At 35.8% G+C, this 12,782-nt stretch overlaps 1 protein-coding gene across 3 annotated transcripts in view; it reads right to left on the reverse strand.

Moving 5' to 3' along the window:
* Window positions 1-8,789: 8,789 nt before the first annotated feature.
* LOC149289369 (PR domain zinc finger protein 5-like) overlaps window positions 8,790-12,782 on the reverse strand; it is a 51,797-nt gene continuing 47,804 nt past the window's right edge. For 2 of the 3 annotated variants that reach the window (XM_089490759.1, XM_089490758.1), the window contains 2 exons: window positions 9,550-9,654; window positions 8,790-8,954 (listed from right to left, as the gene is read on the reverse strand). In XM_089490759.1, the coding sequence (XP_089346885.1) occupies window positions 8,790-8,954; window positions 9,550-9,654 (270 nt within the window). The remainder of the gene's footprint in view (window positions 8,955-9,549; window positions 9,655-12,782) is intronic. The other variant, XM_089490761.1, reaches the window with a different exon arrangement.

Consider the following 12,782-nt stretch of genomic DNA (forward strand, 5'->3'; position numbering starts at 1 on the left):
GTATATCAGGCCCAGGCTGGCTATCTGACACACCAAGAAAAAGCCCAGTAGGATACTGGCGACAGCCAGAAGATTGTGCATAAGGTCCCTAAAGGTGACATTTATGACCTTTAGCTATAGGGTTTTGTCACATATATTCTTATATATAATAGTATATAAGACTTTTGCATTCGAATCCGTACAAATTGCAAATTTGTTTTGGTAAATTTGGTGATTTATATGAAGCTATGAAAACAAGGCCCCACATTTGTTTACATGTTCACTCTCTCACGCTCGCATTCTTGTTCACTCCCTCCCTACCTTCTCTGCTGACTACTTCTGTATCTTCATCTTCTATCTTTTATCTTCTCCAATCTGCTATCTTCAATCATCTATCTTCATCCGCATCTCCACGGACATAACCCATCGAGAATATCCGCTAAAATGATGGCGTGTCCGGTAACGTCTTCTCCCTGGTCCTTCAATCGGGGGAGAGGACATCACTGAAAGCGTCATCACTTGAAGTCAGGATGTTGCTGAGATGCGAATGAAGATGCAAGATAAGATTGAACAGAAGAAAGAAGAGGAGGTAGAAGATTAAAAGAGAAGATGAAGAAGAAGAAGATGTGGAAGTGGTAGGCAGAAGCTGTAAGAAATTATCACCGTCTTACAGAGTTATTCTTTTAGGGAATGCGTGACAAATAAAGCACGAATACAAATATATAGAAAAACGTATAATGAAATTGAATTAGGTCACTGTTACAGGTTAAAAAACATATAAAATACACAAAACATGCGATAATACAAAATAAAAGGGATACTTAAGCATTATGATACTCATTTTTTTTTGTTAATTTAGTGCAAATGGATAGCTTGTGTGCATTCAAAGTCTTTGGTTTCATTTACCATATTTTAACCGTTAAATATAGATAAGAATCATTTATATGCAGATAAGATGCAAATTGCTAGGAACTATAACACATTTATTGTATTTTTGTCTCTGGTTTTAGAAAAGGTGATATAAGTGTCTTGGACAATGTGAAAATCCCACAATAATCAACACATTCAGAAGGTGCTATGTAAAAAAAAGCGTCTTAATTAAAAGGTATTATGGAATGATGTACATTACACCATAAATAAACATGTATAGGAATTAAAAGGACATTCTAGTGTCAGGTGCAGCCTTACCAACCTGTTAAAACAAAAAAATAAAAACTTACCTTTAGGAGAAGTTGTGGATGAAGGGCAACCCCCCCCCCCCTTCCCAGTGGTCCCATTTTCACACCACTGTACTTTAAGAAACAAATGAGTGCCAGAGCAGAGTTCTGGTTAGATTGAACAAGCACTGGAGTTAAATGGAGGCAAATACAGCATGTAGGTGGAATCCCTCCATGCAAAGGAGGACCATACAAAAATGTAATGGGGACTCAATATGCATATGATGTCTAGGTTCCCCTTAAAAGAACAAGAACACACACAAAGTTAAGGTCTGACTGGACATCAGGGAAGAAACATTTTGCAGGCATGACATGTGAAGCCGAGATTAGATACCCTTAAGGAAGGGAGTATGTGTTTATAGGTTTGACATCAAGGTAATCATTGAAGAACACAATTTCCCTGTCAGAATTTTTCTCTTCATGTCTAATGCCCTGCATTCCACTGACTTTTCCACTTAATATCTATTTTCTTTGTTTGAACTTTGTTTGTACTAAGCTACTATCGCTTACTTCATTTACTTATATCTCCCACAGCCAATGTGTGTTTGGACCAGATGCTGAAGTTTATTAATTACACATAGATGGCCTTTAAACAAGTGCTTATCTCACAAACATTTTTGTGCGCAATACAGAAGTGTCTAAGGACCTGACTCCATGGCGAATGTATAAAGTATAGTACAGCTATTTCTAAGCCTCCTACATTATTTCCTGTATGCATCGTAAAAATCTGTCCGTTTTCTTTGATATTACGAGAATAAGAGACAACTTTTTTTCTCATATTGTAATTTTTGTCCAAACTTCTGGCAGATATTTCTTCTGGAATACCTAAAGTTTTTTAAGGTACATTTTTAAAATAATTATGCCAAAATTTCACTAGTTTTATTTTTACATTCACATTTACAGATTAGTTTAATGACAATACTAAGAAGGTACTGAAAAATACAGCCAGATACTATAAATATATATATACGCGGAATAGGCCTGACAAAGGCTAACTGCCCAACAGGGCGATCAGTGCCTAGCAAAGCTGTCAAGGGGCTGCTACCCCCTGGACTTGCCACCATAGGACAAGGCCTAATCAGCCTATGCACGTATGTATCATTATACAAACAGTATACACAAGTGAAGTAATTAAAAGCAGACTGGGCTGGCCAGCAGACACACCATCCAAATGCCTGATGGGCTGATGCCTGAAGGCACCTTCTAAATACCTTGCTGGCCCTTGGTCAATCTGTGCTTTAGTGTGTGGCCACCAGCTGGATACATATAGCTGCACAAGGAAAATGTTTACGTGTGTAGTGCCCAGCTGCCATTCGCACATATGCCTTTTATCCATCTCTGATCCCCAGTCCAGCACTGATTCTATGCATGTTTTTTTTTCTAAAATTGCAAGAATAGGGAATAAAAAGGGATGAGGAATGGAGTAGAATATGGGTCTACGATCAATTAGATAACATATACTGTTTTATGTATTGGGATTATGTATGTTAAGGCAATCACTTAACATCATTGCCATTGCAAATAAATAATTTGTGAACATTTCGCTCATATGCACAAAAGACAACAAATAATGTGTAATAATACACTACCTTTGTATTTAACTAGCCTCCTGACAGCAGGGGGCAAGAGCATACTTCTGCTTCCAATTAGTACATTCAGTTAGAGAGAGAATTTTAGTATTTTTCACACAACTGAGAGTTATTATACTATTTGAGAGGGTATCATAATAATTATTTGTGATACCGATGTTGACAAATGTTGGGAGAATGTGCCCCTAGATGGGCAATTTGCAGTACTAAACAGATTAGCTAAAATGTGTTCTTAATATACAGTCCCGAGGTCAGTATTGTGTTTGATCTATGTGAAAGTACAATATAATGTAATTAAAGGTTCAAAAGAAAGTTCATCCTTTGGTCATATCTATCTACCTATCTATGAAAGAAAAAAAATCTATTTCAAACAAAATACCATAATACCCATATGAAAATACATTCTTTCGGGAGTACAATAATATTGCCTGGTCTAGCCTTAAAGATGGATGATTCATTTCTGCATCTTGTAGTATCTTAAGCACATAAACCTTATCTGTGATTTTATTCTCTCTTGACATAAAAACAACTTGCTGTAAAGGTTTCCATGGCAACATCCTATCAGAGGCAACCTTTACATGATTGACATGATTAAAGTACGTTATATAATGGTACATGTATAATCTAAAATCTCATAGTAGTCATTCCAAGCTAATGTTCTCCAAAAAATTTGCATATTTAGTAACATGCAGGTTGCTTGCGAGTGCATGCAAGGGAGTGCTACTTTAAATTTTGCATGTTGAATCTCCTCATCTGAAACGTGAATGTTTAAATTGTGCTTCAATAATATTTTGAATATTCCTCCCCGTTAGGTTGTATGCGCCATATTGTCAAGTTGTTGATGTTATTACCTCCAAATATTGCTTGTACCCATGCTACAAGCAATGTCAGTGACATCTTTAAGGATTGTTACAGTAGTTCATATATTTTACATAGCTTGCCCTACTTAGATTTGGGGGACCAAAAGCGAGTTTTCATTGTAAATACATGTATTTGTGTTCAGATAAGTAACTATTATTCTATAACATTACAGCTGTGCTTTAATACTCATGATGGTTATGTTAGTTCAAGTCGTGGTTTCGATTCACAAATGTATCGGTTTGTCTTAGTCTGTCAATTCTTGTCTTGTCATATCCCTTGAATTTATGTATTGTATTAAGCGCTGCGTAAACTGTTGGCGCTATATAAATAAAGGATAAAAATAATAATAATAAAAGCAGACCACTTCTTTGGTTCCTATTTATTGCCAAATTCAAACAGATCTTTAGTGGTCTGTGTTATTTTTTGTCCTAGGTGCTCCTTTTGTATTGTTATGCACCACCATGCTGGGTCAGGGCACACAGCTTTACCTCAGGACCACCTACACAATTTGAGTTTTATAAGTGCATCTGTTCATAGCCTGCTGAGAAGCAACTTCAGCTTTCCTCCAAGGTATTTCTTACTGTTGTCTTTGTTCATTGTCACTTGATGACAGGCCTGATGTCAAAGGGGACCTCTCTTCTCACTGGCATGTCAAGAACCTTTTCATGTATGCGCAGATCATAGAAATACAAGGAGTGGTCAAAGGAGAATAACATCTGTTTACAACTTGAAAATATGGTTTCTACATTGAAATACTCTAAATTCCTATAATATAGAGATTTGAATTCACGCATCCTCAGTCCAAAACAAGAGGAAAAACATTAGGAAAGTAAATTGCAACCAAATCATTTGAAATCCTACACAGTTTGCGTCTGTGGCTAGTAAAATAGAATGCATGCTGATGCAGAGGAGACGCAGAACAAGTAGCTTTGGTTTGTTCGCATGACTGGTATAGATATGCCCACTTCTTTTGTGAAATTCTAACACCCTGGGCATATAGCACAGAGGTTTTAGGATGCATGAGCCTGGATCCAACTGCATTGGGGACACATAGGGCTTTATTCAATGAGCCACGCTAATCTTAACTGTGGTTGAAATCCTATGGTTTGGAATTCACCTACATGTCCATAAACAAAGGTAGCGGTCATGGAATCTGGATTGCAGCTGCTGGAAAAAAAATAACATAAAAAGCAAAAGGAAACATCTTCACCTAAGCAGCTTAAATGAGACCAGAGAGGTAGTGCATCGAAATGTATACATTTCACTCAAGCTTTCTAGATGTTAAGAAACTAAATCTAGAAATAGTTAGACCGTTCTAAACACTGTTCAAAGGTAAAATAAATGGCCAGCACATGTGGTTTGACACATAACACAGACAATTAAACCCTTTTAATGTCATATTAAATTCATTAAATATGCACCAACACTGATATGGTTGAACATTTTTTGCTGGGTTCATATGATTATTTTTTCCTGTTAATATGATTAATGGTTTTCTGCATTTCTGAGCTTTATGCCACAGAAATATTAGTACTCAATTAATATAACCATGTGAAGGTTATTTCATTCAAGTGCTTGCTGCAAATGTATACATTTTAAATATTTACATACATTTACTTTGTGAAATGGGAATTCCAATTGAGATTGATATCTAAATAACACTGATGTAAAAGGTTCATGAGTTTGACAATAAACTAATGCTTGGTTGTCTATTACCTGGCTCAGTTATATATATTATATATTGTATTTTTAGTTTTAATGTATTTATATAGTGGTAACAATTTACGCAGCAGTTGATGCAGAACATATTGCTAGAACAAACGCAGATAGACAAGGACAAACTAGTACCTAAAGTAAAGTACTAACACCTATATTTAATCACATGCAATGGTTGGTGTATTATGTTCTACAATATATCGTAGCGTTGTATATTTAATATTGATCTGTTATTATTGGCAATAATTTCAGACTTACCTTCTAGCTTCTGCTGCTGGGTCGTCAAATCATAACACAGTTTTTCAATTTTTCTCAATAATAGTCTTTGCTGCGTTTCCCTCTTAACATTTCTACTTATCTAATTCCGATAAGAACAGTAATAGAACCAAACCCGGCTCTTGTGAAAAAAAATGTACAATATCATGTTTCAGAAAATGTTTTAAACACGACATTAAGGAATGAATAATAACAAACCTGGGGTTTTAATAACAACAACTCATCAATCACATGTCACTTTATTATATTCACCGAAGCAAGCATACTGACAGGAGGTGGCAAAATAATGAATGAGAAACTCCAAAGACAGATACCAAATGTTGATATTATATTGGAGTTGTAGTAGAACTTTATTACAGATCTACGGGTGCCGTGGTTTGCATCTCAATGAGATTGCCTTGAGGGAAGACAGTCCAAATTTCACTTATTATATTTATAATATATTTATTTAAAATACTAGCAATTTTAAAGAGGCAGTCATGCATTTTAATCTGTGAAGCAGTGTTTGTTCCACTGATAACCTTTTTCGCATTCATGTCATTGCGCATGCATGGGCACAAGGGGGAAAGGGCATTTTCCTTTGAACAAGCTCAGTAGCCATATAAATTTAAATATTCTGAGTAGGGCATTAATATGAGTTTACAGCCTTAGATATCTATACCAAGAAACAGTGTTAATCTGAACAGATTTGTAACTCTAAAATTGACATACGTAGTTTGCATGTAACTTTTGTGTCTAACTTAATTTATCATTTGTTTTTTTACATTTCTAGGGCCCAATAAGAACCAAATTATTTTCCTGATAAACATTTTGTATGAATTGTAATGTGAAAAAGGCACTTAATATGACCTGTCAAATGTTTTGGTTGTCCACAAAAATCTGATGAGCGATTTGTTTGAAATTTGTATGGGCTACAGAGGTGTAGTGTGTTAGTGTAGGATATATTTAGACCGTATGCAATCATAAACAGGGCTATCATCGCCACACGGCTTTAGTTTATTACTTATTCAGTAACTGAGCATTATTGCAAGAAAGACTTAAGCATTACAAGAAAGAGACACAATATAAAATAGCTCATTTATTTTAAATTCAGCAAATTCTCTTCTATTTTCATACTTTGCTATAATGGCTAAAGTGTATCATTGCTTCTTGTCCAATTTCGGTCACTTTACCTAATCTTGCCTGTTAGTTTTTACATTAAACCTTGCTTAAGGCATTATTAATTTAAACTCTGCGGCAAAGTAGCTTACTATATAATCAAAAGCACGAGGACTCCTGACCATCACACCTATATGAGCTTCTTGGACATCCCTTTCCAAACCGATGGGCAATAATATGGAATTGCTGGCTATAACCTCCAAATTCTTGTGGAAAGCCGTCCCAGAAGAGTGGAGTGTGCCTATGGGAATATATGCCCATTTAGCCAAAAGATCATTTGTGAGATCAGGCACTGATGTTGGATGAGAAGACATGGCTGGCTATCAGCGTTCTAATTCATCCAGAGGAGGTATGGAACCTTATGGTGAGCGATGACACCGAAGACAGGATTATTTTTACTCGCTATGCGCTTCAGCACTTGGCAGTCCAGCTCTGTGAGTAAGCTTTGTCTATTTAAAGAGCTCTCTCAGCTAACACATGTATTAAAGTGCTTACTATGTTTGGGGAATCCCATTAATAAAGAGCAATTCCTGTACACAGTACTAAACACCATTAGTTTTGATTGCCAATTGCTTTTCTGTTTACTATCGGTTCTGATTACAATTAACAGCTAAAGGCTTGAAGGAATTATTGGAACTGGTTATCATCTCTGTTCACGAGTCTACCATACGCAAACTATTAAACAGACATTGGAGTCCATGGCAGGACACCACAAAGGAAGCCACTGCTCTCCAATTTTACATTGCCATCATTGAGGGGACAATAAATTGCCAATAAATTCACAGTATCACACATGATAATGTCCGCCAGCTAAAAATTAGTAGAATTTATGTAATGCAGCAGGACAATGACCTTGAGCATCAAACTAAATCTACTACAGAATAGTTTAAAAAATAAAATCCGCCTTTTGGAGAGGCCCTTTCAGAGCCCACACCTTAACCCATTTGAGACGCTGTGGAATGACCTCGAGAGCCGTTCAAACCAGACATCCTAAGAATATGGCTGAGTGTTTGCAGTTCTGTAAGGAAGATTGGGTTAACGTTCCTCCTTAATGTTTTTCTACCAGCACACTGAATGTTTAATGGGTATGTCCAAGCTAAAGCACATCGTGTTTGTCTATACTTGGGACTTAGCTGGTTTTCTGCATTCATTTTTCATAAAATGCGATCTGATCTACATCTAATTCCAAAGGGTTCTAACTTTTCCTGGCCATTGCACACTTCACTTCATAGCGCCAAGATATACAATAAGAACAAAAGAGGTCAGGAAGAATTTGTTTGCATGCATACAGGTATTTTATGTAATCAAATATACATTGTGGCACTCAAGAAACACTCAAGATGACATCTTTAGAAACAGATCAGATTCAAGGTTTTGTGAAATCATCCATAAAAAAAGTAAACAAGGTGGAACAAAAACACACCACACACCATGTAACTGATTTTTTTCGGTTTATTTTAGTGTTGTTGGGATTATGAATAAAACTTATTTTTCTTCCTGTTGGCCTTCAGTAATAATATGTGTTGAAGTGAGGCCCAGAGATGCAGAAATCTTATAAGTTATTGTGTGCTACGAAAACTAGTAGTAGATTGTACGTCACAGTCTGTTTCTAACTATAAACATATACTTATAAACATATTTTGCAAATACTAAAATGTTTTCTAAATACCCTGCCTCGTATCATGTCAAATTATAATATTTTTCAAGCATAGTTCTTTAAAAAAAAAACACAATTTAAGACTTAGTTTGTTTTACAATTCTGGGTACATTGAAAAGAACATACATAATGGCATCTAGCGCTTTTAAGACATATAACACAAAGTGTTTGCCACCTCTTCATCAAACACATTAAGCAATAATTCAGCACATCGTGTTGGTCCCAAAAAAATGCCTATGCGTATACGTAATATTTCCAACAGGCTAGGATACCAAGGATTTGGAAATGGGTAAGACTCGATTTCACATATTTGTTCTAAATACTGGCCTCTGCGAATTAACTCTCAGTTTCCCCATGCACATTCTCCATGTGCACTTTGAGGTAGTCGTTTCTTGTAAACTTCTTGTGGCAGAGCTGACACTCTGCCATCGGACGGTTTGGGTTGTGAGTCAGCTTGTGTCGGATCAACATCTTTTTAAGGCTGAATGACAGATCGCATACCTAACAAAATTGCAAAAGAAACGTGATTTTCATTTCTATAAAGTATATAAATTATAATAAAAAAGTACAATTGCGTCATTATAGACATCAGCAAAAATATACCCCCAGATATAGCTAGACTGTTTGCTACTAGATACATCGCTTTGAGCATGGTACAGGGTGGAATTGCAAAGGCCAGAGAGGTCCACATACATATAGTTGTTTTAATTTTGTTAGATCACGCAACTACATACACAAAAATATACAGTATATGCCCAATGCAACAACAAAAACACAATGCCACAAGAAAATGCTCAAATATCTAAGATACAAGGTCATCAGCAACCACATGCTGACCTTATAATTAGAATATTCAGCCTAGTCTTCTACTGAGTTTTTTAAGAGCAAAACGCACATACATGCAATTCAGGCTATTGTTGTGCTCTAGTAACACAAGAATAACTGCACAAGTATTGTGCGTTTTGTATTTAGTGTTTAGCGTTTTTTTGTTTTTGTATTTACCTTATAAAACGAGTAAATGAGAAGCCAGCAATACATAATTACAGCTGAAATTGTATGTACTCAATATTTTTTTAGAATAAAAAGTGAAACTCACATCACACTGGAATGGCTTTTCTCCCGTATGGGTCCTCATGTGCTCATCCAGTCCCCGTTTCTGGCTGAAAGCCTTGTTACACTGGGTGCACTGGTATGGCTTTTCCTGTAGTGGACGACAATAGCGAGTGAGTCGACATAACTCGGAATTGATAAATTAAATAAACCAAAGGTTTACTAAAATGATGAAATATAGTTGTATGTCTTTAAAGTTGTATTTCCACCAAGAGCATCATTTGCATTAAGAGAATTAAACGGTACCATGCAATGATATAGATAGTTTGGATAGTTAGAAAGTTTTGGCCGACTGCTTCGAGCTTTGCACTCATGGATCTGTATGTTAATCATCTAAGAAAACGGCCTAGCCATTATACAGAATTATGAGGTAACAATATGAAAACATGTTAAAAAGTGAAAGTTGAACAGCATTTTTACTTTTTGTCAATATGTTAAGGGAAAATGTAGATTTTCAGTAATATTTTTAGAAGATCGTTACAATGGCATAGCAATACTATTCTTTGTGATCATGTATTCCCAAACATGTACCATCTGTACACAGTTAACATATAAACTGTCTCAATGTGAATTTGCGTAATTTGTAGTGTCCATATAAATGTTTACGTGTCAGTGATTTTCTGATTACTAGCGTTCCCCAAACCACTCTGATCTCTCAGGTCTCACAACACATTGTGTCCAAATTCTCATGAGAACATAAGCTAGCTTTCTGGCTAAAATAATTCCCACCAGATCTTTTAAGTGGTAAGTTTGTTTTTATCCATAGTATATTTATTGTATCTAATATATATATATCTATATATATATATATATATATATATATCTATATATATATATCTATATATATATAGTCTAGAAATTGATAAAATAATTTAAAGTGGTAACAAGTAGAAAAAGGTGAAGCTAACAGAAAAATAGCCAGATGCTGATCTACAATTCTTATGGTTCTTAGGCATCTGCTGATCTAGGAAGTAGTAGTGTCACAACATCTGGACAGCTGTTAGCTACCACCTGTTAGTTGCCCCTGGTGTAAAAGATCATGTCCGCCCTGTGTAAATTACCATGGTAAACGGCAATCTTCATATTGGAATCATTGGTAAAAATGAAACAATTCTGTAACACAAACCATACAGTATCTTCAACACAATGGTAAAGCCAACGGTTTTGTTTATTTCTCAGTACCCCCTCCTGAGAAAAGTTGACAGATATGAAGAAAGGGGATTTGAACTTATATCTGGAAGAGTTTAAAGGAACAAAAACATAAGGGCATATATTGGCTTTATTTGAAGAAGAAGAAAAAAGAACAGATCTATGGGCAGAGTATTGTGCTTAATGGTGACCGATAAAATTGAGCAAAGAGAGTATTCCATTTCTAGATAACAATGCGTGTAAGCTGATTTATCGTTTCTGTATGTAATCTTGTTATGTTTTATGCTAATTGTGTCCTGTCCACCATTTGCACAGTGCTGTCAAATGTGATGGCGCTATATAAAACAATACATTATAATAATTTGGACACTGTCTGGTCTAACCCCTTTAGTGGCTGTAGTTGAGACAGCCCCCCCAAGTAATAAAATTAACAAGAATTAAAATGAACCTAATATACATTACCATTTAAAGGTTTGGGGTCACTTAGCTGTCTTCATGGAAAACAAGGACCTTTCTAGCTGTACTAACATAATTGCAAAAGGGTTTTCTAATGATCAATTAGCCTTTTTTGAACTTAAACTTGGATTAGCGAACAAGCCATTGGAACACAGGAGCGATGGTTGCTGACGAAGGGCCTCTGTACGCCTATGAAGGGATTCCATAAAAAATCAGCCGCTTCCAGCTACAATAGTCATTTACAACATTAACAGCGTCTACACTGTATTCTGATCCTTTTTATGTTATTTTAATGGCCAAAAATTTCCAAAAACAAGGACATTTCTAAGTGACCCCAAACTTTTGAACAGTAGTCTATATGCTTGTACATATATGCAGATTGTATCCAAAGCCCACTGAACTAATAATATATAATATCGGTTGTCTTTTCTGCATACAAAAAGGTTGCCTTCACACTTAAATGCAATTTGAATGCTAATGTAAAGTCAGGTTCAAAGTAAGAGAGAATTTAAATAATCATTAAAATGATGTTAATAGGACGTTAAGAGGTCTGCTTACATTGTATACACCTAAGCTGGCTTTCCCATACAGGTGTATTGCCTATTTTGACCAGCATATTGTGTTATATGGGCATTAGTGTGCTAAACTGTAAAATGAGGGATCTGGAACATGTGACAAATCCACATTATATCTATAAAAAGGCACTCTTGAAGGGCAGGAGGGCAATGCTACAAAATGAAGATCTCTGCCAAAGTACTGTGCCGTCTGATACAAGTTGTGTGGAGGAAATCATAAAGCCTGCATATACGGTATCACAAAAGTGTTCTTTAAAAGTTTCTTATGTGTATTTTTCAGTAAGTTCATGTGATTCTTTTTAAAGGGTGCACACTAGAATTCTTATTTTTTCATTTTAGCCCTAATTAACGTGTGATTTTTGTCTTTCTTGAGCACCTTAGATGTGCATTAATACAAATGTAAAAAAAAAAAATAATAACATTGTATATTAGTCGCACTTTCTCCAAAAATCTGACCGAGTATTTAAAGTTGCTCTATGTAATCATTATTTTCTACCATGTACGTTTAAGCTAATATTTTCTGTAACACCACCCTTTACAGATCGGTAAGAAAGTATCCCTAATTGGTCGTATATAGTTTTCCGACAGTTTACTTTGGTTTAAAGGTTGTGCACACACATTTAATTTCTCTTTAATAAGACGCACTTAGAGTACAATGAAAGTATGTTTCCTGTGTTTGGGGTTCAAGTGTTTCTCTCCACTGACTGTGACCTTTATGTTATATTGGAGCACCACTGTGGTACACTTCATCTGAAGGAGCCCATGCTGCTTGAAACTTAGTAAATCTATTTCCACAGCATGCCCTTGCATACCATAGACTCTTAGAAGTTAGAAGAACAGATTTATGATCATAAACAGCCATGGATCTACTAAACAGCATGCAATCACATAAGAATGTTACTTTTCCCTCTTTATTTTTTCATGAACGCATGGGTAGGAGGCTGGAAGTGAACCCCCAGTTGGGCTTAAATGCTCTTGCCGGTATTCATATAGGCTACATATAAACCACAGGGCTGATGGTAAACCGCAAAAAAATAGA

The sequence above is a fragment of the Sceloporus occidentalis genome, unplaced genomic scaffold, assembly GCF_023333645.1.
Source record: "Sceloporus occidentalis isolate IW3139 unplaced genomic scaffold, rSceOcc1.0.p SCAF_46, whole genome shotgun sequence".
In the NCBI taxonomy this organism is placed as follows: domain Eukaryota; kingdom Metazoa; phylum Chordata; class Lepidosauria; order Squamata; family Phrynosomatidae; genus Sceloporus; species Sceloporus occidentalis.